At 34.4% G+C, this 26,714-nt stretch overlaps 3 protein-coding genes across 5 annotated transcripts; 2 read left to right on the forward strand and 1 right to left on the reverse strand.

Annotated features, from left to right (window-relative positions):
• Positions 1 to 989: 989 nt before the first annotated feature.
• On the reverse strand, positions 990 to 8,670 carry LOC140767978 (xyloglucan endotransglucosylase protein 34-like). 2 transcript variants are annotated; one of them, XM_073108045.1, is made up of 5 exons: positions 8,026 to 8,670; positions 2,360 to 2,490; positions 2,166 to 2,266; positions 1,871 to 2,064; positions 990 to 1,603 (listed from the first exon to the last, which is right to left on the reverse strand). In XM_073108045.1, the coding sequence occupies exons 1-5, from the start codon at positions 8,160 to 8,162 to the stop codon at positions 1,204 to 1,206; spliced, it is 963 nt and encodes a 320-aa protein (XP_072964146.1). In that variant the 5' UTR covers positions 8,163 to 8,670; the 3' UTR covers positions 990 to 1,203. The 2 variants fall into 2 exon arrangements, with proteins under 2 accessions (XP_072964146.1, XP_072964145.1); XM_073108044.1 differs by lacking the exon at positions 8,026 to 8,670 and having other exon boundaries at positions 991 to 1,603; positions 2,360 to 2,589.
• A 5,976-nt stretch (positions 8,671 to 14,646) lies between these two features.
• On the forward strand, positions 14,647 to 15,657 carry LOC140768691 (uncharacterized). Its single transcript, XM_073109060.1, has one exon. It carries the CDS (start codon positions 14,750 to 14,752, stop codon positions 15,395 to 15,397), a length of 648 nt encoding a protein of 215 aa, XP_072965161.1. The 5' UTR covers positions 14,647 to 14,749; the 3' UTR covers positions 15,398 to 15,657.
• A 477-nt stretch (positions 15,658 to 16,134) lies between these two features.
• Positions 16,135 to 26,109, forward strand: LOC140768318 (pseudouridine-5'-phosphate glycosidase). 2 transcript variants are annotated; one of them, XM_073108570.1, is made up of 13 exons: positions 16,135 to 16,192; positions 16,397 to 16,502; positions 17,565 to 17,675; positions 19,302 to 19,384; positions 21,046 to 21,105; positions 21,319 to 21,379; positions 21,755 to 21,861; positions 22,320 to 22,397; positions 23,949 to 23,994; positions 24,086 to 24,206; positions 24,797 to 24,882; positions 25,040 to 25,123; positions 25,975 to 26,109. In XM_073108570.1, exons 1-13 carry the CDS (start codon positions 16,190 to 16,192, stop codon positions 25,995 to 25,997), a joined length of 969 nt encoding a protein of 322 aa, XP_072964671.1. In that variant the 5' UTR covers positions 16,135 to 16,189; the 3' UTR covers positions 25,998 to 26,109. The 2 variants fall into 2 exon arrangements, with proteins under 2 accessions (XP_072964671.1, XP_072964670.1); XM_073108569.1 differs by having other exon boundaries at positions 16,184 to 16,295.
• The last annotated feature ends 605 nt before the right edge of the window (positions 26,110 to 26,714 follow it).

Genomic DNA, 26,714 nt, shown 5'->3' on the forward strand with positions numbered 1-26,714 from the left:
AAACAAAGACCAGAGTCCATACACTGTAAGGCTTCTACTTGGGCCAATGAAAAACTTAATTAATTGGTTTCATCTTTTAGATTAAGAAACTAGGTTTGTATTAAGCTAATAATTTTTTTTTCTTATAAGTATATTCATATCTGTTAACTCTAGGCTACAGTTTATTTAGCTCCAAGGATGATTTGTTTATTTTAACTTATTTATCTTAATGATATTAATTGGAGTTAATCCTTAATTTTCTTAACAAAATCAGTTAATAAAATAAGTTTATATTTAGCACCTTTTTATATGTTGGATTCCATGATAGTATATATCAAAGAAGAAGAGCTATAATAGACTCAAACCATAAGTATATAATACTTTAACGAAAAAATTTACTATCGACTCAAATTTTGATCAGCCTATCGGAGCCGACCTAAACCCTAAGTAAGTTAACCAACCGTCTTGGGGGTAATCTTAAGTTTGTCGGAGGGCCTAGTAGATGGGTTGTATTTATATTGGTTTGAACTTAACTTGGCTAGACTCGACTTGAACCCGACATGTTTCGATTACCAATCTTAGGTATGTAGCAGCGTAGAAATGAACCAATGAATCTCTGTCGTAGACTGGCAGGACTCTCTACATGCCAAACAACATGAGAAGAGTGGTGGGAGTGATGAATTGGCACTCCATTAGACATTACCATGTGTCTTCCCTCATTAAATTGTCCATATCTCTAAATTTGTACAATGATAGTAACATGATCATATCCCTAAGTGTTGGTTGATCATTTTCAGAACAGGGGACCCACCTATGAGAAAGCCCCCCCCCCCATAAGGCCATAAAGTATAACACACCTGTCCACATTCACCATTTCTTTTCTGTCTTCTCTTGGATAAAATATTTGTGTAATAGAAAGAACAGTGACTTATTCCAACACTTACCCAGATCTATAATGCAGGAGGACAACAAAGAAGTGAAGACAAAAAAAGACCATGACTTAAGACTACTTTGAACAATTTTTAACACCAAATTATTTACTTTATAGCTCAATCAACAAACCATACAGTCATAAAATGACAGAATAACTCCAATCAAATAAACAACAAGGATCACTAGGCTTCTATCATATATATATATATATAGATAGATAGAGATAGATAGATAGAGATAGATAGATAGATAGAGATAGATTGATAGATAGATCTCTGTCAGTTGAATTGATCAAACATCTCTATCCCTCCTGCACTCTGGAGACATAGTTGGATACCTAGACCTATCAGTGCAGTAGTTGTAGATTGTATACTTCTGGCGAACCCAATTCAACTTCCTGTACTGCAACCCATCCAAGTCCCGGAAGTCCTTCTGATCCCACCACCGCATCCCCTGGGTGGCACAAAACTTAGCCTGCACTGATGCCTCGCAGCCGTCGATGTGGAATCCCCGGTAGGCCGCGACGAACGGGCCCTTCGACCAGTCGGTCTTCTCGAGGCCGCCCCTCGTCGCCCAGTCGTCGGCGTTCCATAGGCTGGAGTAGATCTTCATCGGCTGGTTGAAGGGGAATCTCACTCCCAAGTCCTTGCTGTTCTTGAACACTCTGATAGGAACGTCATCCACAAAGAAGCTGTCTTTTTGTGTTGTTTTGTTTGGGCAGCAGCAATGGAACAGTGAGGTTAGATTAATAGCTTCAGCTTTTGAATTCATTTAATATCAGAAGTAGTAGTAGTATCAATTCCGAGTTTGTCTGCTCTATGGGTTGCAAGGTGATACATTTTATTTGCCCGCTTTAATGTGTTTAAAAATTTACCTTGTAACTTGAAAGTAGCCTTAAGCATAGCTAAGTTGGATCAAAAGTAACATAGAAATGGGGGAGATTTAATCAGAAACTTACACAATCTGGAACATGTTCCAGAGAACAGAATAGGTGTGGAAGTCTTTGGTTGGATCAAACCAGAGGTAGATCCTCTGCTCTCTGTCTCCCTTTCCACCAGTGAACACATTGGTCTGCAGAATGTATGGCTGGTTTGTCCTGTTGCCCAAGAACTCGAAATCTATCTCATCATGTTCTGAGTTCTGAGAAGATAACTGATCCAAAAACCCACATACCAAAAATCTCAAAGGGTTAGCCAAAAGATGCTGATACATATTACATTATGTAGTTTTTAGTGTATATAATACAAACTCACATAGAAGGCAGTCACTGTTCCAGCTGAGTCCCCTGGAACCATCTTTATTTGCATACTGAAGTGGCCAAACAAGTAAGACCCCCTGGACTGGAACCCAGTACCTAAAAGAAATTAATCCAAGACAAGAGATTAAACTCAATCAATGGAGAAGCCAAAAGCACAGGATAGCAATCTTTTTTTTTTTTTCCTTTCACCTGTGTATTTGTCCAAATGGAGCTGGATCTCATTGCCACCATTGAAGTACTTGATATGGTCATAAGCCCAAGTGGGCACATAGTTCTTTTGGAAAGGGACATTAATGGGTCTCCTTGGTGGAGCAGCATTGCTCATACAAACCAAGCCAAAGAAGAATAGGGCTACAAAGGAAAGACAAGGAGAAGAAGAAGAAGGAGAAGTAGCCATTTTTAGTGGATGGTGGGCTTATGGAGGGAGTGAGGCAGAGAGGGGGGTTTTATAGGCTAAGGGTTACTTATATTCTTAAAGTAAATATATTTTATGTGGGGCAGAGTCTTTTTGGCTGTTTTTGTTTTGCTTCTCTGGGAAGAATAAATTTATAGGATTAGACAGCTGTGGAGGTGTGGGTTTTGGGCTGTGTTATTGTATGTCATAGTTCTCCATTTCTTGGAGATACTAGGGTTGGGTAAGAGAGGTGAGTCACATTTCCCAAACACAAAAACTGAGAACACCTCCACCAGACCTGAATGGTAGTTAAATTTTTTTTTTATATTTACACTAGGATTAATATCTAATAGATTATTCACATAATTGAATTTGTTGTGGCTCGGTTTTTAGAAAGTTTAACTCAGTTATTCAATCTATATATATATATATATATATATTCAGAAAATACAAACTCTTTGTCTAATATATGTTTGTCGGCGTAAGAATTTAAACCTCTAAACTTTTTTATTAGAAAAGTAATAATTAGTATGTAATTGCTTTAAGTTTTTTCAGTCCCACTGCAATAGCAAATCTAATGTAGAGTTATAATTCCACTGCAATCAGAATCTAACATGCAGTAAAAGTCCAAAGTAACTTTTATTAAGAACTGAAGCCTAATAAGAGTTGCTAACTCAATCCATATCTCTATCTTCTTTATTTATCTCATATGGGACTAAATCTCACATTTAACTTTCAACACATTTGGATGATAGCAATCAGATCATGTCAGTAGTATGATGTTCCACTGGAAGGGTTACTCAAAATTGGTACATTTCGTCAGGAATCATTTCCCAAATTCCCAGTAAATAGTTGCTGAGAGATGAGAGATTCCTCCCCATCCTAAATATATCCAATCTCATCCTACCAGATGTAGGGAGTGAGATGGTGCCTTGAAATTTGGGTAATACTCACAGCATCTCTCTGAATGCAATGCTCTTCTCAAATAATTTATGAATATTTATCAAGAACCTTTAAGTTTTATCTATATTATTTTATATGCCTACTATATAGATATTTATTATTCCATCTTTCATTTTATTTTTAATATTTTAAAAGTACTATACTAATAGTTTTTTACAAAATAATTCTACTTAAACTCGCTAAATTATTACTTTATTTTCACATTCACACTTCTAAACTCTGTTTTTAGTATATATAGATCTCATAAACTATTGAAATCTTCTCACCCCCCTAAATACGTTAAATGAATAGATAAAAAAAATAAAAATACTCCTCTAAATAAAGGGCATAAAGGGTACATAATATTTCTTTTTCTCTCTCTAAAAACTAAGGCATAAAGGTTAAAATAACTTATTTACATTAAAAACATAACTTAGATTAATGGAACTAAGATTTGGAAGGTTTTTAATATCACAGAGTGTCTATGTATATGAAAAAGAAAGTTTATGAGGTGTATATAAAAATAGCGAATTCTTTCGGCTACTATTAGATTATCATTAATTCAAAATATTTTTGAGACATTAAAAATAAAATTTAAAGGTCGAATAGCAAATATTTATATGCTGGGGGTGTAATAATAGCAAAATTGTAAGACATTTTTGATAAATTTCCCAGTAATCTATTCTATCAAATAGCACTTTTATTCCAAGTATATGTATTACAGTTACCATGATCTGGATCTAGATAAACATATATATATATATTTGAGCATATCACAGATCTCAACAAGCTAATTTATTTATTCAGGGAGTTCATTGATCACCAGTTAAGTGAATCCCCAGTAGACACTGGTAACATTAGTAACCACTAAACTGTCTGGTAGTTAATATTATACTCTTCTTAATCTTATCAATCTGATACTATCAGTACAGTGTATAAATATACAACAAGATCCTAGCTGTAGTCATGGCTGCATATATCCTTATAGCCTGGAAATTAATTAGAGCTGGGTTTGATTATCACATGCTACTGTTGGAGAACTTAAAACTCTTGCAAGCTTGATAGATAGAAATTAATCGATGCAGTTGAACTGGGACTGGAAGTGTCAGTGTTGTCTACTTGAATCTCCCAGGAAACCAACCTGGAAGAAAAGGACATGAGGAAGCTAAGGAGATGGATCAGATAAAACTAACCCAAGTCGTTGCATTGAGAGATTAATGCCCATATGACCAAGCTACGTAATACTAGATGTTAAAAAGAGGATTGAACTCAATGATCATATCGATATCACAATCACCAAATTTAAGGATACACTGCATGCCATGTGGTGATGTTTGTGTTCAGCTGATGCTTTGTCATACTCAGTTATTGCCTGTGGGTCAGACATTTGATCATATATATATATATATATATTATCCAAGGAGTTTTAGATTATCATTATTCTTTGGAGATTTTGCTATTACTGTTGATTTATTATTATTATTATTTATGAGGTTAAGTTCAGGTTGAAAGTTAAATGGGAGTTTGGGAGGTTTCGTAGATGCATGAAGAAGATGATACCAAAATGAAAGCTCTTCTCTGACCTGGTGATTCGATTCTCTTAGAAGATTAAATTTATATATGCACTGGAAGAACAATTTCATATATTGAATTAATTAGTCGTTTTAAAGGAGGAAGAAGTAAACAAAGATGAATTGAGTGGCATTCCTATCCATAGTTGTTTAACAGGAATACGCAACTTTGCTTACCTAGAAACTTCTTTAGATGGTGAAAACTTTTAAACACTGTAGAAAAGAGATTTACCACACTTTGTCAATGTGACAATGCAAATTTTATCCAAAAATTGAACCAATTATTTAAACCAATGTATTAATTATACGACGAACATTCATATTGTCTATCGATACCCACGACTATATCTACAAGGTTTTATTGCAATGTACTACATTCTGTGATTGACTTTCAACCGTAATGACTCTCGAGATTGATACTTTAATCTTAGTAGCCATGAGATAGACCCCCTCAAACTATAAAAATAAATATGATGTGCAGAAAATGATTTAGCACCTTCGATCACATACTCTCCTAAAGTTGCGATCTTAATATCTCAAAACTTTAAAGTGGAGGCTTCAATGATGCAAATAAAGATGCCTTAATATTAGACCAAAAGCCCTCGTATATTCAAAAATTGTCAAGCAGATTCAGAAAATTTATGATCCCTACTTGCATTCGAAACGCCCTTAAATACATTTGAATATATTTTGGAAAGAAATTTTCTCTGTCATATCTGTTCGAATATTGTAGTGTTCGTCCAATATTTTTTTTATATATTTTTTTTAATTTTAATAAATTTTTATTAAATATCTCATAAATCATAACATGTGCTAAAGCTTAATAAAATTTTATTTGAAGTACAATTTGTCAATATTTTGTATCCATAACTAAGTTTTTGTTTGCTATTAAAATAAAAATCATAACTTCGGTACTCAGAGTGAAATGTATGTGAAGTATTAGATCTTTAAAAGCAAATATAATATATCCATAGCAAGTGAAACCATTATGTGATATTATATATAAATATACAATCTAAGGCAACATCACAAATCCCATATGACCGTGATTCATAGTAAGTAAATATAAAAGATTGTGATCTTAGGATGACATGCCCTCATACAAATTAAAGATAAATAAATTTATCATACACTATCAATATAATAATACAAAAAATAGAGCGCAGAGAGGCAATTGCAAACATACAAATTTTTTAAAAATCAGGGTAAAATATCATGAATCCTATTCAGGATCAAGTCAATCTCTAAAACTAATGTAGCAGTTACAAAATTAATTTACATATTATCCATGGATACCCATATTATATTTGTAAGATTCTAGTTGCTCGAACCCGCAATATATTACTATCGGTGATTGATTCTTCTAATCTTGAGTACAATGCAAAAAATTCGGTAGTAATTTTCCATTTCAGTTGGAAAATGCATTCTCAATCTCAATGACACTCCCAGGCAAAGCCTTCTAGGAATCAAAATCGACGGATACGTAGAAAATGATTCAGCATCTTTCTTCACCGACTCTCCCAAAGTCACGATCTTAATCTCTTTAGAATTTCAAAGTGAATAGCTAATTAATGCGAAAGAGATGTCTCGAAGAAAACTGATAGAGTTCTAATGGACCAAGCAAAAATTATGATGCTTATTTGTGTCAAGATTGTCCTAACGTGAAACATAAAAGCTCTATATAGATAAACGAGGTACAAAGGAATATAGTCTTTGTTTTATTTACCTAACGAATATGTTATGTTAGGCAATCAAATTGCGTCTTAAAGGAAGAATGAGAAGCAAAGGCTACCATTTTATAGGCATCCAAAGTTTCTTTTTTCCTTTTTCCTAATTAAATTAGGGTACACTCCTAATCTTATTATAAAACCTTCAGCAATCTCTTAATTTAACTTAAAGATCAGCCTAATCCAACAAGATTTGAGGTTGTTTCACGCCTTCTAATTTACAATATTCTTAGAAGTAAATATTGTCGTACTCTAAACCATATCTCAATTCAACGACAGCATGCAGTTCTCTTTTGAGTCCATACTTTGTCCATGTTTACTACTGGCTGACAGCTGCAAGATTTCTCAATCTTTGCTACCCTTGTCTTTCTACTATCTTTTTCTTATTATTTTCATATCTCTTTCTTTTGTTCAAACTTTGCGGCAAAAAACATCATTAGAATAATCAAAGTTCTTTCATAAACAGATGCCAATTTGGAAGCTAACTGCTATTCTTGTCTGCAGAATAAAGTTAACAGCAAATTAAAAATGGTACATAGGAAACTATGTTCACATATTCTATTAAAACTAGACGTCTAAATTAACCAAGAAATCTATTCATAGTCGCTTTCTAATTTATGGTCTCGTTTAGCTCTATGAAGAGAGCTAGCTACATGAGTACTCATGTGATAATATGTCAGCCTCTTCATCTCCTCCTACACAATCACATCCATATTCTCTTGGTGCCTCTTAAAGGACTCTTGTTTCTGCAACCGCATTTGTCTGTGAAACCTCTTTATGAACATGTCGGCAACATGATCAATCTCATCTTCCAAGTTGAATTGTGATCCATCTTCGCGTGAGTTCCTTACTAAATCTATGACAGACCCTGCATTGTCGACAATTCCGTCGTCGTCCTCGTCCTCGTCGTCATCGAGATCGAATAATGAATGAGTCAGGTGATCAGGATAGTCCTCGTCTTCGACGTAGTATACTGATTCATAGTCCTCCTGATGATGATGATCAGCATTAGCTAGCTTCTCTTCTCGCGCCGCATTGTTCAGACTGATAGCTTTGCAGTGGTCTTGAATGCCAAGACTACAATCTCTAACTTTCTGCAGGCTCATCAGTGCATGGATCTTTTGAGAGATGGTGCTCGGCAGCAACTTCTTGTTGTGGAGCAATCTGAAGATGACGAACCTGGTCTTCAGTGCAGCAGTTTTGCTCTTCACTGCCATCGACTTCGCCTTCGCAATCGTTACGACAATGGAGACGACCTTCTTCAGGAATGTGGAGGCCTTGTTCTTCATCTTTGACAAGGGGAGAGATGAAGGAAGGAGTAGCTCAACAAGGATTGAAGAGTTGTGGTGTTTTGGCATGGATTGGTGGACTACAAAGCTTGCATAGAATGCTGAAGAGCAGGAGGTTCAGTTCTTTTGCAGGGATAAAAGCTAGGTGGTTTTCTTGGCATGGGCCTTCTCTAGAGGACTCAATGTGTATTTATAGTGCTAAACTTGTGTAGGTTTTGTTCCATGATAAGAACCATATGGTAGGAGTTGTGAGAAAATAACACAAAGGTAGGTGGATTGGGCACTAAGAAAAGGTGAGAGTGAAAGCAAAAGGCAAAGCAAACAATGAGATCAGAGAGAAGCACAGCAAGTAAAATTAGGTATGTGATGGGCTGGGGAGACTTTAGATTTGAATTACTGACACTTTGGAGCTCAAGAGAGGTATTTCCTCTTGTGGTGAATGACAAAAGAAAGATCCATTATTTCCAACTTTTGCTTTGCAAGTTTGCAGTTTGCTCCTTGGATTCTTCCTCTCTCTCCCTGCTTTCTAGGTTTGGGAGCTTCATTGGTACTTCTTGCTTCTATGTTACTGCTTGCAACTTTATCTTTTTTTCCAACTCTGCTTTCTTGAATACCTTTCTTTTTTTCTATGCATGACTTAGTGATTCTAAATATCTGGTAATTGATTGTGTGTTAGTTATAAAGTTAATCTTTCATCTACCGTCTCGCCGTTTGATTTTTCTTTTCCCTCTTCATTTAGTTCTTTCTACATTAGATGGAACTAAGACAACAAGTTCTGGTTTCAGACACCATCACCTAATTCAATTGCTAACTTCCTGATTTCAGATGATATGGCAAAAAGAAAAGAATGGACTTAGGAATTATGCATATTAACATTAAGAGAGAAAGAAAAGAAGAAAAGGGAAAGGCTCTCAATATTCTTTGCTCCAATTGTTACACAAAACCACAGATCAAGTCCCCCTGATTTAGCAAACTAGCTAGTGAATGAAAGCTTTTATCTTAAGTTAAGCACACCATTATAGAATCCTTAACTTTTGAAACTTTCCCACTTATAGAAGAGTTATGATGTGGATTGGAGAGAGAGTAATAGTTTAACTGCAGCTTGTTCTAAAGCGAAAGGTACTACGAACTTTTGAGTTGTCGCTCTGACATGGTGCATTTGTTCTAAAATACAAGAAAAGCAAGCAAGTTTGGCAGGGTTAATTGCTAAATGGACGATCATTTTGCGTCGGTTGTAAAGTACTGTGAGAAAACAAAAATTGTGTGTAGTTTATACCAGCATGCTTTAGCTTTCGAGGTCGGAAGATTTCAAAAATCCAAATTTCAATTGATTACTGCAACTTGGAAGATATTGTTGATATAAAAAATTGCTCAACTACTTCATGCTACTGTTAAACTATCCTCAGTATTCTGCATTCAGAAGGCGAAGAAGGATGCAACTGTGAAAAAGAAAGGTTAAAGGATCTATGTCATGTACCATTTGGATGAAATTTAATCCTAAGTATCGGAGGAACTGCAGTGATGAAAGTAGGCAAAATGTTTGCCAATTTTTGAAGAATTCAGACAAAAATCACAATCTTTTTACGCAAATAAATAGTTCAATATATAATTCAGCGGTATGCTAATCATTAATGATATGCATAAACATTCGAAAAGTACTTGTATACTTCATAAACAATTTAAATTTGTATCGCTAAACGAATTGTCTGATTCGATAAATTATGATAAATTCTATCCAACCTAGGCAAGTATCTTATCAAGTGCTGCAAAGTTATCTTTACTTAATTGAATTCATCTGTAGCTTACCCTGACTTCTGTGGATATTTCCAAGTTCTTTACTGAAAATTTCAAACGTGCAAATTGTAAAGCAAAACCAAGAATCTGAGCAAACTTAGTTAGTGCTCATAGCATATCTTTCAAACAAAGTTGATTCTTTTTCCTCCATGCTTTCTTGCATGAAATAGTCTCCTTTACTATCGTCGGAGCAGGAAATTAATCTGACATAATTGTTCTCAATAAAATCTAGATCACAAGCTTGGAAGTGATTCATATGTCTTATTTCAAAGGTCATATTCATAAGCATGCAAGAGAACAGAAGGCTTTACTCTGATGCCTTTACTCTTTAAACAAAAAGCTTTTCTATATCTTTTTTTTGTCAGTGGTCCTATGACTATACTGAGATCTAGTACACACAATAATTGGATTCAAGATTGCGAAAACGTGGTGCGATAATTGCCTCCAATTTCAGAACACTAGCAAACACAAATGGCTTTAAGAGTAGGACCTAATTCAAATGGAGCTTAATTAGACCATCTTTTGCTGTCATATAGCTTTCATGAGGGTTCCAGTACCTTTTTCACCTCTCTTTTATGGTTGGAAGAGTTCTATCAGACTGAAGCTTCTATAAAGCTTAAGTCATATCAGCCATTAGAATCATTGAAAGGGGAGACTTAGTCCTTTAAGAGTGAAAAATATCTCCAAGTTATGGCCTTGAGTTTGGTCATGATTGTTACTGAAGTAAATTATGCCATAAGACAGGGATTAAAGTGGTAAATACTTTGGAATTTCATCCCATTAGAGAGAAAACTTCATCAATGTTTATCAGATGGATGGATCCTCAAAAGAAGAAGGAAGCTGCAGTGGAAACTATGAAGTTGTAAATCTAGTCATTGTCACAGATTGGCTCAATAATTGATTCAATGAACATAAGAAAGCTTACTTTTATAACTATAAAAAATGGACATGGTAATATATTCATAAAGGAGCATCATATTGTTGAATGTAAACTATTCTTGAGGTTAGATTGCTGCAACTTGCAAGTAGGCTATTGTTCATGACCTCAATTGCAAATGGTGAATTAGTTGCCTGATGGTAATGTTAATGTAGTAGTATTAGTACTGGTTCGAAGTTTCGGTTTTGACCCTGAGAACAAATAAATACTTTAAAAACCAAAATATAATGTTTTTTATCCTATCGCGGTGCAAAAATAAATGTCAAAATCTAAAAATCTTAATAATTTCAATCTTAATTACCGAATGAGTTTCTGACTTTAGTTTTCATTAAATTTCAACATTAATTTTCCATCTCCGGTGAAACTTCAAACCATAGAATTAGTACATTTCGAGAAGGAAAAGAAGAAGAAGAAGAAGAAAGAATAACATCAAATAATTGGCTGTTAATTTATTGAAAAAATTATGAACTAACTTCTTTTAAGACACTTAGGACCCATAAGCACTTGCAACTAATGGGCACTCTTGAGCACTTCATTGAGGCTTTTGGCCTCATTAGTGCACAACATTTGGGTCCATTTTGTTCTCATACATTGGGAGTGACAAAACCTCTCCACTTTGAGAAGTGCACAAAGTGGTCAATAGTATCAATACTCTAATGACAAATATATATATATATATATATATACTTGGTTTGATGTCTATGCCCTCAAATGGCTTGCCTTAGACATCTGGGAGGAAACAAAAGTGGCCAAAAAGAAGTGCTGAGGAGAATATAAAACTTTGCAACTTTGAAGTGAGGAAAAGAAAAAGATCACTCTTTTATTGGCATGGAAGGATTTCATGATCACATTTTGCAGCACAAACCCATGTCTTTGGCCCATTCCCCCCGCATGCACTAAAGACTATAAATAAAAGTTTGCAAAGAAGCTCCCATTAAAGCCAAAGTTTTGTGCAAATGCTTTATATATATCATATGATATTCTTGTCTTCCCCCACCCACTTACATACATACATATATATATATATATATATATATATAAAGAAATTTAACGTATCAAACCCTATATTTTACCTATTTTATAATTCATACCCTATCTTTTGTGAATTTTATAAATAGACTCCTCTTTTTTTAATAACTTTTTATTTAACACTCTTACGTTATTTTGACTAACTAACGTTAATCAATTTATTAAAATTAGATCACCCCTCTACCCCCCGGTGGTCACCATTGCTGCACCCACCATCTTCCCTCCTCTTCTTCTACCCTTCTCCTTCTCCAATCTCATGAGAAAAATGGAAGAGAATAAGAGGAAGAAGGAGATCGGGATAATTTATATATTTAATAAAATATTTAGTATATTATAATGAAATATTTATTTACTATTACTATTCATGTAACTTATGGTGTTACATAAAAATTATAAGAAAAATGAAAGGTCAGGTTATAAAATTTTAAAAAATAAAATAAAATGTAAGGTGAGATCTATAGACTTTCTAATATTTTAAGGTGGAAAAGGGGGGTAAAGAGAAGGATTAATTATGCATCTATATTTGGTTTTGTTCCATATTCTATGGAGGGCACTTCAATTTGCCCTGTGAAAAGGGTAAATTAAGGTAGATTAATAATGAATTAGTAGGTTTTATGAGAGGTTGGAAGTTGGGCAATCTGTGGGTTTTGCTAGAGTTAATTAACTAGTTAATCAAGGATGGTGATAGCTTATTTGCTGCAATGAAACCTTTCTTGCGTATTAAGCAATTAAATGGAAGGCAAAGAATTGAGTCTCTTGAATGGTATTCTAGTGATTAGATTAGTGAGAAATTATAACTTAATTACTACACCATAAATTCTCTACTCTCTCTCTCAGTAATAAAGAAAAAAGAAGTAGCAAATTAAGTTTAAATTAGTATTCTCATAAATTTTATTTATCAAAATAGATAGCTGTTAGTAAAAATGATAAAAAGTTTAATAAATTTATATATTTAATAAAACTATAATAAATTTAGTGTCTTCTTCTTATATATAAATCATCATTAATCTCATTAGCATTTCATGTTTCACAAGATAATAATAATAATAATAATAATAATAATAAATATATATATATAATTTCTTATTCTTTAATAAGACTAATAATATAAAAAAAAATCTTCATCATGAGCATATAAATTGATTATAAACTAAACAAACAACCAAAACTATATTCATACAATGCTCAATTAGAAAATTTACCAAACATCAGGGTTAATATTCGCGAGGAAATTAAATTGATATTACTCAACCATTGGATTTGCATCCCTCTAATTAAGTTAAATATATAAAGTGAGATAGCTCCATAGAAGCTCCCTCTTTGCTTTATCATTTGACATGCATGTAGCATACCCCTAATTTCAACCATGGGAGCCATTATTGAGTGAGACATCTCCACAAAGTCCTCCTCTTTAGTTTAGGTCAATTGACAAATAGCATTCATATTTCAACAATTCAAACAGGTGGTTACCTAATCGTCATCTCCAAACTTAAATTAGATGAAGTTTAAGTCTATACTCATTCAAACGAGTAGCACAGAGTGCATCAGAGTTCAGAGTTAGCTCGTTTATTTCTACGGACAAATAAGAGTTTGATTTGATTATCCAATCTATAACTTAAATACTCTTAAATTATATATATGTATAAAATCTTTGCAAATGCCAAATGACTGAAAGAATATTAATTAGTATATATCACACAAGATTCAAATTATGATATGGAGTTCAAACAACTACTTATGTTTGCTTTGTATAATTGTATACCAAATGGATTCCTTGGCAGTGGCAATTCTTTAAATATTCTCAAATTTCAAACGGTCTTATTATTATTATTATTATTTAAACATATTTGCCCGTTGCAGCGGCTGCGCTGGCCTTTTCGGAAAAAGAAATCTCTGCGGGGCCCCACCACCCACCAACCACACCCACCCCCACCTCTCGCCTCTCTTCGCTTCTCCACTAAGCTTTTTTTTTCTCTCTCTCTTTGCTCACTATACCCCTCCTATTTATTGATATTTGTAATCTAACTCCATTTTGTCTTATTTTTATAAGATTTTTACAAATTATACCCTGATATATTCTATGATTCGTATATATCTTTAGAGTATTTTGTAACCCACCCCCTCCTTTTTCTTATAATTCTTATTTAATATTCTAGATTAACTTAGACAATGTTACTAAAAAATAAATATTTTGTTATAATATATAAAATAATTTGTAAATATCTAAATTACTCATGTCTTTTTCGTTCTCTTTTTCTCTTCCAAAAATTAAAGAAAAAGAAGAAAAGGAGGGGAAGGGCGACGACATCAAAAACGATAGAGGAGGTAGGTGGAAAAGATAGTGGAGGGATGAGCGAATGATGAGAGTACTTTAGTAACTTAGTCAACGTTAGTTAGTCAAAATAACGTCAAGGTATTAAATGAAAATTATAAGAAAAAATGAGGAGTAAGTTACAAAATACTTAAAGACGAAATATAAATTATAATAAATAAATAAAATATAGGATGTGATTTATAAAAATCTCTATTTTTTATAACAGCCATCAAACTTAAGCCAAATTACACATATTCCCCTTAAACTATTTTCCATTTTTAAATTTATTTTCCGTGACACATTCGATTTTTTTTAAAACTATGCTAATAGATTAGATGGTATTTTAGAAAATTGGAGGAGAGGAGATTGATATATGAGAGGTAATTTAGCTTTCAGAATGATGGGACGGAATTAACCAAAAAGACAGGGTGTTATTTGAAAATTTACCTCCTCCCTTTCTATAAGTATCCCGTCACCTCTCCCCCTCTCTCCCAAGTCATTCTCATCGTAGAAAGGGCTCTCTTTATCTTCTGCGAGGTCTAACCAACCTCGCAGAGATCAAGAAGCCCAACCTCGACCCCCATGGCGATGGACATCCGCTCTTCTCCTCCCATCGACGCGAAGAAGCTATGGAGTTACCTCCGCGCCATCTTCTTCATGATGAGGAAGGGGATCGTCTCCAAGCGGAAGCTAGTCATGGACATGAACCTCATGATGAAGAGAGGGAAGCTTCTCGGGAGATCCCTCGGCAACTTAATGTTCCACCACCACCACCACCACCACGACCGCTACTATCATTCGCGTACTACTACTTCTCCTCATCCCGGCTTCGGCCTGCGGGAGTACGAGTTCTCATGCAGCAACAGCCCTAACCCGGCTTTTTTCCACGCCAAGCGCCGCCGCAACTACTTCCCCTGCCTCAACGCCGTCGTCGAAGAGGCCGCCGACGTGACCCCGCGCCGCGTGGTTTTGCCGCAGATCGAGTACTCCCCGCACACCTCGTCATCAATCTCCCAAGAGTTGGTCGTAGTAGCTTCATCACCTTTCTCTGTCCGGATCTCAAACTACTCATCAGAAGAAGACGACGACATTGGCGATCATCAAGAGGTGGACTACGAAGCCGAGGAGTTCATCAAGAGGTTTTACGAGCAACTACGAGCTCAGAGTCGCATTGCTTTGTTGCAGTACCAGGAGATGGAGTACCAGGAGATGCTCGCCAGAGGAGCATGATCATTAATTCATTATTCATCAATGGGTGTATGTATGTACGTACGTATGTATGCATGTATGCATGTACAGAGATAGGTGTCAAAAAGATCTCTCCCTGCAGTTTTTAGATGGGGAGATGATGAGTTTGAGATCGATGGGTACGTATTTTGTGGCATAATTTGTTCATTGGACGACATCTATATCTATATCATATAAGTATCTATGTATGTTGTGATGATTTCTAATATTTGAATAAAGAATTAATATATATTGTTAGTTCATGTTGTGATTAATTGGATGAGTTGGTATGGCTCTACTTGCTGCTTGAAATCATGTCAAAAGAATGGAGAAGGAAACTTGGAGTGAAGGACAAGGTTTTGTTTTGGATACTTGGTTGGATTTTTTTTGAGTCTTCTTCCACAACACTCCTCAGTTGCTTTACAGCTTTATTTAAGACCCCACAAAAAAGGACAATTTTCCACTTTATATGATGAATGTTAGGAGAGAGATTTGAAAAATATTAGTCAAGTTTTTGACCCAACCAGCTCAGCTAAATATTTATTTAAATATATAATATATTTTAAAACTTAAATAATCTCAAGTGTGAGGAAGAAATTTATATATAAATCGAGTTAATAGCCGCCGAAGCCGCTCCAATCAGGCTCGGCTCGATTTGAGCTGAGCCGAGCCTGAGCTAGAGCCGGCTCGCTCAGGTTCGGCTCGTTTACACACCTTTATACACGGGTTTGCTTATGTAGTAGACTCATAAGCTCGACCCGTCTCACGTCCTAATTCGGAGGCAATCGGGTAAAGATGGTAAGGTTTTATTCCCTTCTTCTCCCCTCCTCGATTCAAAGTTAGGGTTTATGGTTTATTTTTTTTCACTCGACTTCAATTGATCCGTCGCAGCATGGAGAAAGTAATGATTAGTAGCTTTCTTTTGCTATACTTTTTCCAATATTTGTATAGTGTTGCGGTAGATGTACTAACGATCTTAATTCGGTTTTGGGGGAATTTTAGGATTTGAATGGAGGAGGAGGGCTTATAAAAATAAGCCCGGAAGTTTACGATGCACTTTCGTGTGGGAAAGCTGTTGTTGCTTTGGAATCTACAATAATTTCTCATGGTAAGCATGAACGTAGTGTGGATTGGAATAATAAGGTGATTTTTAGTTGATTTATTGTAGAGATTATGTTGCAAATATTTACAAATTTCCTTGGACTGTTGTAGAAATGATCACTAATATTTAGTAGCATTGGTTGTATTACTAAATTCAATTTTGATTTACTAATCCTGCACAAGTAACAACAATAGAAGAATAAGTAATTGAAAGGTTCAACCAGTTTGATGGAGCCAGAGGTGGAGAGGTTTATGAAACACTAGAGAGACTTTTGATTCGGAAGGAAGTTATATTACTTATGCAATGTGCAAGAGATAGAAAGTGAACGTTAACATCTTTAAAGGATTTGGTTACCACAGTATTGAGTTTAAATCTGCAAAGCTTCAAAATTATGATACTCAAAAGTTATAATATATCACCTTTAATTTTTCCAAATTAGGTGAACATCAGCTCATAGCGATATGATGCTGTTGATCAATATACTCTAGTTAACTGATTTGAACATGCATTGTTCTAGAGTAGTTGCCATCTTTGTTGGTTGCAAATTTGGTCCAAGAAAGGATTCAACAAAGTCATAACTAATTATCAATCCCATGTTGATCTTTTAATGATTAATACTGATGAATTTTAAGGCATGAGCTAATTATTCAAAGCAAGGGAAAGGTATTTGCACCGGCTCCCGTGGTAAATATAGGCTAGAGAAAGACTCCTATTATAAAACTATATGGGTAAGGAGGCATTTGTTCTTAATTGAGGCCTAATCCCCTAAAATTGCTCTATACATGGGAAGAGCTAAAGGAATGGGAATATTTGGTGACCTTTAGTTTTGGTGCAGCTTGTTTTGACAGTTAAAACTTAAAATGCTTTGGAAGTCTCTAAGATTTCTCTCTCCTTTTTTTTATTCTTTCTTTAGTACTGTGTGTATAGATTGTTTGAAAGCTTGTTATGCGTACCTGCCTTAGATACTTGCCTGAATGTAATGAATACATCAGTTCCTTACAGTTATCTCGAATAATGAGAATTGCATTGCATTTGTCCTTTATTACTGATGTTTGCAGATTCCATCAGGTATGCCCTATCCACAAAATCTTCAAACTGCTAAAGCTGTTGAGGCTATTGTGAGGAAGAATGGAGCTACTCCTGCAACAATTGCCATTTTAGACGGTACTCCATATGTTGGTATGTCTTGCCATCTAATTGCTCAAAAAGTGTTTACCATTATCAAACTTCAATTTTTTATTACTGTGATACTTGTTACTCTAACATTACGAACTATCCATGACGCTAACTCTTTGGCCTGTTTTTGTATAATAATGATGGGAAATAACAGAATTAACCGAAGGAATGTAATAGTATAAGGGTGCATAAACCAGAAGAGACGGTGCAATGCATATGAGAAAAATAGAAGATGTTGGTAGTATGAAAGGTTAAGAGTGAGTCAAGTATATAACTACTTGATTTTCTCTACAGAGAATATAGATGCATGTGATAGGAACTTAAGTAGGGTGGATTAAGTTGGGATACAACCCCTAACTGTCATATACTCATATGGTTAACAGTTTAAAGACATCTGTTGCAAAATTTCATGAAATTGCTTGATTGGGTTCTTTCGTTCTTTGTTGTAAATGACATAATTAACAACAAATTTCCTATAGTTTTATCAGGAGGAAGAAGAAAATTTCTCAACTGGAAACAAGAGATAAAGAAAGTCAAACATTTATTGCTGAAAATTTAACTTTAGGGATCTGTTTTCATTTATGCTGCCTAAAAGACACACTTCTAAGACTAAGATATAGCCCTGTGCTTGCCTAGGCAGCCACATGTGCATTTGTGATCTTTATGCCGCCTCACATAAAACTAACCTGCAGAGGAACCTCAATTTAACTATTTGAGCCTTGGGATATTAGTATTTTCTAGGGATAAGTATTTAGCCTCTTTAAACTATCACAGTTTTCCACATACACCCTTTGAAATTTTTTATTATCCACATAATTTTTTTAACTAAGAAAAATATTCACATAGACACCTCAACTAAGAAAAAAAAGTAACTATATTAGAACTCTTTGAACTAAAAATTTCCTTACATCAAAGAGTCTATGTAGTAAAAAAATATTTAAGGGGCGTATATGAAAAATGATGATAGTTTAGAGGGGTCAAGTGTAATTAACTCTATTTTTTAACTGCAACTATTAGTTGATATACACAAGTAAGAGAAATTCATATTACTCTTCAAGACCTTTTATTTCTTATAATTTCCAACTTGTTTTTCATATATTTATCAATTTTAGATCTATGATATATAGAGGGCATATGCACTTGCATATATGCCAGCATATCACTTATGCCTTTACGCTGGCATACTATGACTGCCTTTTAAAACAGTGCCTTCTTTGGCTACATATATGTCATGCTTTTGTGTTACTTTATGAGAGAATTCAGAAGAAACAACTGGTATACTTTGCTCATCATGAGATGGTTCTGATTACTTATTATTCTACACGCATATGCTCGATACTTCAGAGTTTACAACCATGATTTTTTGTATTCTATTTAGAGAGAATTTGTTGTTCCTTACATATGATATATGAACACTTATTACAAATTTGTCATGATAATACATCTTGAAAATGTGAATCTTCATCTATATCTATTCTTGCCTACTTTATGATATTTAAAACGTAATATCATGAAGTAATCTGTATTTTAGCAATTAACATATGTTTGTTTTTTCTTATTTGATGCTCAGTTCTTTTTTACTTTTATATAAGATTTAATTCATTATTCTTTTTTTTTGTGCAACTTTAGGCTTGAACCATGAACAACTTGAGAGGCTTGCTATTCTTGGAAGAAAAGCTCAAAAGACAGCTCGCAGGGATATTCCATTTGTTGTGAGTTGCATCTGTCATGCAGCTTTTACATTTTTCAAGTTCTGGTTCTGGACGCATTTCTTGCACTTGATATTAAGAGTATGGAATATCAAGTTGATGACTACAAAGTCGATAACTATAATGTATCTTTGCTTTATATGCTTAGTCATTTAAATGAACATGGAGCAATTTGGTTTGACTGGTGGGCTCATGTATGGAAAGGAAACGAGAGAACAGCTTTTTGTACAATGTACCCAGAGTCCCAGACACATTGTGAAGAAAAACTTATCTTCAATTCCAGGTCTCAGATTTTGAACATATCATCATGTTTCAGGAAGTAAAGTAGGGTGTTGTTCATCAATACTTAGGTGGTAACATCATTGGTTACTGTTTATGTTACAATTACCTTGTGGAAAAAGAATCACGGTTTTGAAATCTTTAGAAAATATAAAGGCAGTTATGCAGTTACTAAGAATATTTCATCTCTTACTTAAATATTCTATTTGGGAGTAATGTCAAAGTTATAATCTAAAGCCATAGGCAGTTGATAACAAGGAGTTATTGAGATTATCAAGTCGAGGAAATTTTCTTTAGTCAGGTTGGCTGCTACTTTTTATTTCTCTTTATGCCCTATTCTTTCTCCCTTTTCGTCCATCTTAGTTCTTCGTTTTCTGTTTATATTCGCTGGTTTAAATTATAATTCTGTTCTTTTTTCAATCCCTTATAAATTTCTCATATTCTTGAAACTTTCTTCTTACCTATTTACTTCTGAACTCTGATTATATGATAGTACCAACAATTGAGAAAAGCAATTTACATGTCAAATTTTCGTTTCAATTTATTAGTATTGGCAACCTAAACCCTGGACCAGGTTTATACTGCTTTCCAACTTCTTTCAATCTTCTCTTTTCTGTAATGTTACTGCCTTGACTTCTGTGGGCAAACAAAAGATTAGTATCACAACATATATATGTAGTTGACTAGTTTCACAAACTTTAAGTGACTTCAGCAAACTAAGTCTATTTTTCAAACTTATTAGAGGCATAGGTGGGTTTCCAAACTAACTGGAAAAGTAGGTCTGCGTAATGAGTTGATTTTGGTGAGAGTGGATCGCATTCAAAGTCAGCATTTCTTCACTTAGCTGTTCTTTAGTGGTGTTGTCAGATTATGACTACTTGCTAAAAGACAACTTTGAGAGTGATTCGCTTTCACCGAAAAGTGGTACAATCTATCCTTAAAAATGTTTAGAAACTCGCTTGTTTCTGCAATAAGCCTGAAACATAAACTTAGTTTCTCAGAAAAAAATATCACTTCAATCCCAACAAAGCACAAACATATTAGGCCATCATGATATTATCCTACATCAGGTTGATTGTTTGTGTTGTTTAATATCCATATCTGATATAAAAAACACTATTCATCTAATGCATCTAATGGTGAAATTAACTTGCAAGAAACTATACAACTGTATTTTGACTCATGAAGTGAACTTCCAGAGACTTGGATTCTTAATCCTTAAAATAATTACTTCTTTTGCAATTATACTTAATCGTACAAGTACATTGATTTCTTACTTGGGCAACATTATTTAATCTCATCTATGATTTAGAGTTGGATAATTCATGTTTATGATATAGAAATTGTATTCTTTGATGAGTTCAATGCTCTCAGTGATTTGGCAGGTTGCTGCTGGTGGTAATGGTGCAACAACTGTTTCAGCAACCATGTTTTTTGCTTCTAAGGTATCTCTCCCTCCCTCTTCTCTCTTTCGTGCTGTCCTTGTTGTTTAGTGGGAGCAAAAGAGGGAACCTTCTCCTCTGATGCACCCCTACAACACCCAGTCTTCTAATTTCTGAAGTTACTTGATGCATATGGAAGTTGCAAGTTGGCCAACTCTTTTTTAGTACAAATAGTGTGCCTCCATTTTTGTCCTCTGAGTACACTCACAACTGCAGGTTGGTATACCTGTTTTTGTTACTGGAGGACTTGGAGGAGTACATAGACATGGGGAACAAAGTAAGGGCTACTTTTGGTTGTTTATGTTAATATATCGAAATGTTTGTATGTCCATTATACAAAGTCCCCTCAATGTCACTGTTTTGTAAGACACTAAGACAGTCATGGTCACATGATCACATCATAATTTTGAGGACAGGAGCGACTTTTATTAAGTGAATCAAATTGGATTTGTGTTCTCTATCTTATGCAAAAGATGATGGTTTTTTTTCTCTGACAAACATTCAGTTTCGTTTTGTAATTTGTGTAATGATATGATGTGCATATCTCAAGTTTGCATGTACTCCCTCTCTTGTTACTCCTTGTTTACTTAAACAATTTGGAAAATGTTTATATTCATTTTCCGTTTCTTATGTAATTTTCTTCCCCATGCAGCAATGGACATTTCATCTGATCTCACTGAACTTGGAAAGACTCCAGTAGCAGTTATATCAGCTGGTGTGAAGTCAATTCTAGATATTCCGAGAACCCTTGAATACCTGGTATTCCCTTTGCATATTAAAGAATTTGGTCCGAAGTCAAGGTTTCTTGGTGTGGAGAAGTTTCTCTTATAGTGCATGCAAATTTAATATGCACTATGTATATATAGAAACAAATGGAAGTACCATCTACATAATAAAATGTTAAGATACATATTGATGTGATCTATCATACAACATTAAGTCATAAGAACTTATATATAGTTTTGGACTTTGCTGATATCCTAATGAGTCAAAGGATACAACCACCTTTGATTCATCAGGATACAACACTAAAATCAAAGAAATTTCTACGAGGATTTAACCCTGCATGTGTTTCTATAAGTATAGTAAAAGAAATTTATACTGAAATAAGTTGACATGCATATTGTTTGTGTATACTTTATGACAAGAAGAAAAAGAATTTTATTATGTCACCTAGCAAAAAGACCTAATTCACCGAAATCTGTATTTGATTGCAGGAAACTCAAGGGGTTACAGTTGCTGCTTATAAGACAGATGAGTTTCCAGCATTTTTCACTGAATCTAGTGGATGCAAGGTAATTGTATTTCACTAATATAAATATATAACTGAATTGAATGTTTGGAAATTTGTCTAGGATTATTGATCATGGAACTACATAACTACAATGAATGGATATTTTCTATTCTCAGTTGTTTGTTTCATTGGTTTGAAAAATATAGGGTTTCAACTTTCAATATCATGCTTCATACCTGTTGCAACCACCGTAAGCATTGTACTACTACATACAACGCAAGCTTGCCAAATGAAGATACACGATGTCGCCAAAGAAAATGCAAAATCCATATGCTCATGCATAATTTTTTATAACTTTCTGGTGTATTTTATATGTTTGTGTGTTCGCAGATGAGAGTTAAATGCTCAAACATGAAGTTCAATCTTGCCAAACAACTCTAGAATTCTGACCCATACTAAAGCTGCGTGTTCTGCTGTTGATAAGCAGGTCCAGGGAATGATGCATGAATCCTGATGGTGCCACGCCCTGATTGTGTTATCACACTTCTTCCATTGTTCTCATAGCAGTCATAGTGGACTTTCTGGGCTCCTGTATTCTATTAATGCAAGTACTCTTGCATTAATGGCCAAGCTCTTCATGATCCCTAAGTTCAATCTATTCATATTTCAGCAAATTAGAGAAAATTGTCCCCTTATTCTAGTCCTACTCTTTCTCCACAATCCACGTACCCATAGTTTGAATCTTTATTAACAGATGTCGTTCAATCAATTGGTCTGGTTCACATAAATGGTTTTCTTTAGGTTGACTATTACCTAAATATCAACAACAGTTATTATGCAACTGTCCCAGGAAAAATAGACATCCTGCCATATACATCACTTTGTTTATTTGGCCATCTGCTTTTGACTAAGGAGAGGTTACAGGGATTGCATTTATTAGAAGTCATTAAGATGGATAATTGATCTGTTAGGTAACAAAAAATGATTAAGGAACTTGTGACAAGTAATACCAGGATATAGGGGGGCGAACATGTTTACATCTGTACCAGAACTGCTTGAGTTTGACAGGTTGCCAACTGCCATTGCTCCTTAATTTGCACATTCTTAGTTATAACAGTGACTAAAAGATTAAATATTAATGTGAAAGGACAAGTTAGATATAATATTCTGATTTTCATGACAGTAATGCCTCAATGTGGGAATCCATCACTTTCTGCTTTCTCATTTATTTAAAAAGATCACTTTTGAATTGTTTTTGAGTGTAAGTGGGCTAGGCCCAGTTATGTTTTATTAATTAAAAAGAAATCACTTTTGAATTGTTATATGGGTGTTTAACTAGTAGTAAATGGAATGAGTCTTGGTGTCAATCAGTTTGAAAAAGAGTTGCATCAAACATTGTTAGGGCATGATATTATTGTTATTGTAATGGTCTAGGGTGTAACTGCAGTAGATGGAATGAGTCTTGGTGTAATCAATTTGAATAAGAGATGCATAAAATGTTGTAAGGGCATGATATTATTGTTATTGTAATGGTCTGTACTTGTCTGTGTAAGTCATAAAAGGATATGTTTTCTGTCGTTAAATTTTTTCTGATTTGCTGGATGGAATGCAGGCGCCCTGTCGTCTGAATACTCCTGAGGAGTGTGCAAAGCTCATTGGTAAGTGAAATTGATTGTCCTTTTTCTCTCACCAATTGTCCTGTATGTGATCACTATTTATTTAAATTTGTTTTGCTGTTGTGACATGCAGATGCAAACTTGAATTTAAGACTTGAGAACGGGATTCTAATTGCCGTGCCTATTCCCAAAGAATATGCAGCTTCAGGAAATATGATAGAATCTGCAATACAAAAAGCCCTACAGGAAGCAAAGTAACTCAACTCTTGCCTATCTTTAATAACTCATTCTTGCTTTGTCATTCTCTATTTCTATTTATCTCAATGCAATTTGTTCTATTGGAAGTAAAGCCCTAGGTTTCCTGAAAGCAGTTGAGTCCTTTTGATTCCTAAAGTTAGTTTAATATTTAAGGTTGTTTAGGTATATATAGAAAGTTTCCAAGGAAACTAGGAAAGTAATATGATCTAGTGAATGGCTTTTGATAATCCATTTGTTCTTCTATTTTAGTTTGTATTTGGGTTACCATGTCAATTTGACATCGTACATCAGCATGGTACATTGCCAATCTACACGGTCATCACGAGTATGCCAAATAATCTATTTTGGTTTGGTATGAAGCTGCACAAGGTCAACAAGGGGCAGAGACCTGTTTGCGGGAATCTGCTGGGGATCATAAGTTTGTGTGATATACACTACAATAAAAATGAATATGCATTACCTCAATCTGACAGTCTTAGGAATGCGATATTGAGCTAGTTTGCCATCTTTATCTGATACCAAATGTTTTCTAATAAGATGTGATAGTTATTCTATATAGTTAGTATCTTTGGACTTGTTATTGCAGGGATAATAATGTGATAGGCAGTGCTGCCACACCGTTCTTGCTTAACAGAGTAAATCAACTTACTGGAGGAGCGTCATTGGCGGCTAGTATCCTCTATTTCTGATTCTCTGTTATGATATGCTTTCTCTTTCACAAATTCAGTTGGACTTGAGATGGACCTATGGTATAAAGAGAGAAGAGTGAATTTTCTGTACGTGGTCAATTATCAACAGCCCTTTGTTATTCTCCTTAAGCAAGGTAAAGACATTGCACTTGTGAAGAACAATGCTCTCGTCGGTGCAAAAGTTGCAGCATCTCTTGCCAATCTTAGACGAAGTATAAACAAGGGTGAGTTACTCCCCTGCTTTTGTCTTATTTATTTGCCTGGGTATCCTCTGGTAGAAGGTTTTGCCTCTGAATTACATAACTAATGGCATATTAAGCATTTAGAATAAGAGTGCTATTATAGATGCATACATGGTATATCGTTATTAGCATCTTTTTGTAGATGATTCAGATTTTATCATTATCATCTGAGGCACAAATGGAATCCAAGATACAAGGCAATTGTAGCACTTGTAATTTAATTGTCATGCTCAAAAGTTACTGTGAGCTATAGTAATCTTGTGGACTCCAACTTCATCTATCATGAGTTATTCTATCGCAACATATTATCCTTTGATTTTTCCTGTCATTTCTCTTTTAACACCTACACAGATGCAGTTCGTTCTATGATGCTAACTATTATAATGACCTAAAAGATACAAGATATCATAGGACACAAAATGATGAATTCATCCTTGTACTAATAACAAAGCACATAAAATTGACAGACCAGCTGATTCATTGAAGGTACTAGGGAAGTTGATAGCCTGTGCAACTTCTGACCCTATATTTCATTCAGCCAGCATATATGTTTGTTAGATATACTTAGCCGACCCAATTAGTGATCACTGTAAATTTCAGATTGAGATTTAGAGCATAACTAACTACACTATAATTTGTTCTGCCAGCGTATATATATTGTAAAATATACTTAGCCGGCTCAATTAGTGATCACCGTAAATTTCAGATTGGGGTTTAGAGCATAATTAAATACATGTGGACTTGTCCCTACCGGCTAAAAGGAAGAAAAAAAAGGGCTGTTTCTTCTGTTTACTTCCTTTCAACATGTAGCTCATGATGTGCTTTGTTGACAGGTCCTGGAAGGTCTGCATTGTAGATTACCAAGTCCGCGGAAAGTAATGTTATACAATGTCTCTTGTTCTTAATCTTTCAGTTCAATTGTATTTAACAGTATGCCTCTTGGCAAATAAAATGTTCATTACAGTTGAGACAGTGGCTCTCTGCAATGTCTACATATCCATTATGAACTACTACAAATGTTACTAAAAAGAAAATTTTATTTGTCTTAGATTCAAGTGTTTGATTCATTAAGAAATTTGGGATTCTCCAATGGAATCACAACAGGATCCTAACCTATGCACTTACTTTTCTCCATTTCTTCTCATTTAGATCACCTTTCTTACAGGCAGCCTTCCCCACAGTACAAAAGCTTTCTTTTAGTTACATGTAGAAGAAGTTGCTTCAACTATTTAGGAAGGAAATGATTGAAAAAAAAAACACTTACGAAATTTAACCTCCAAAATCCATTATGTTTGTTTTTGTTTTGTTCTGTTTGGAGAAATAAAATCCATTATGTTTGTTATTAAATTTGCAACCAGAATGTTATACAAATAGGTTACATTAGTTCCCTTCTCTCTTTTTTAACCTTAATCTTTAAAACCTCACTCAAAAGATAGAAAATTTATTTTACATCTATATAATTTTAATTCATCTACATGATAACCAACTATTAACAAAAAAAACTAATATTATTAACATAAAAATTAATTTAGGGTGTTATCTGTAAATTTTTTGTTTTTCTTTTTTAATTCGA

This window comes from Typha angustifolia, chromosome 10, assembly GCF_048772165.1.
Source record: "Typha angustifolia cultivar Huaian chromosome 10, ASM4877216v1, whole genome shotgun sequence".
In the NCBI taxonomy this organism is placed as follows: domain Eukaryota; kingdom Viridiplantae; phylum Streptophyta; class Magnoliopsida; order Poales; family Typhaceae; genus Typha; species Typha angustifolia.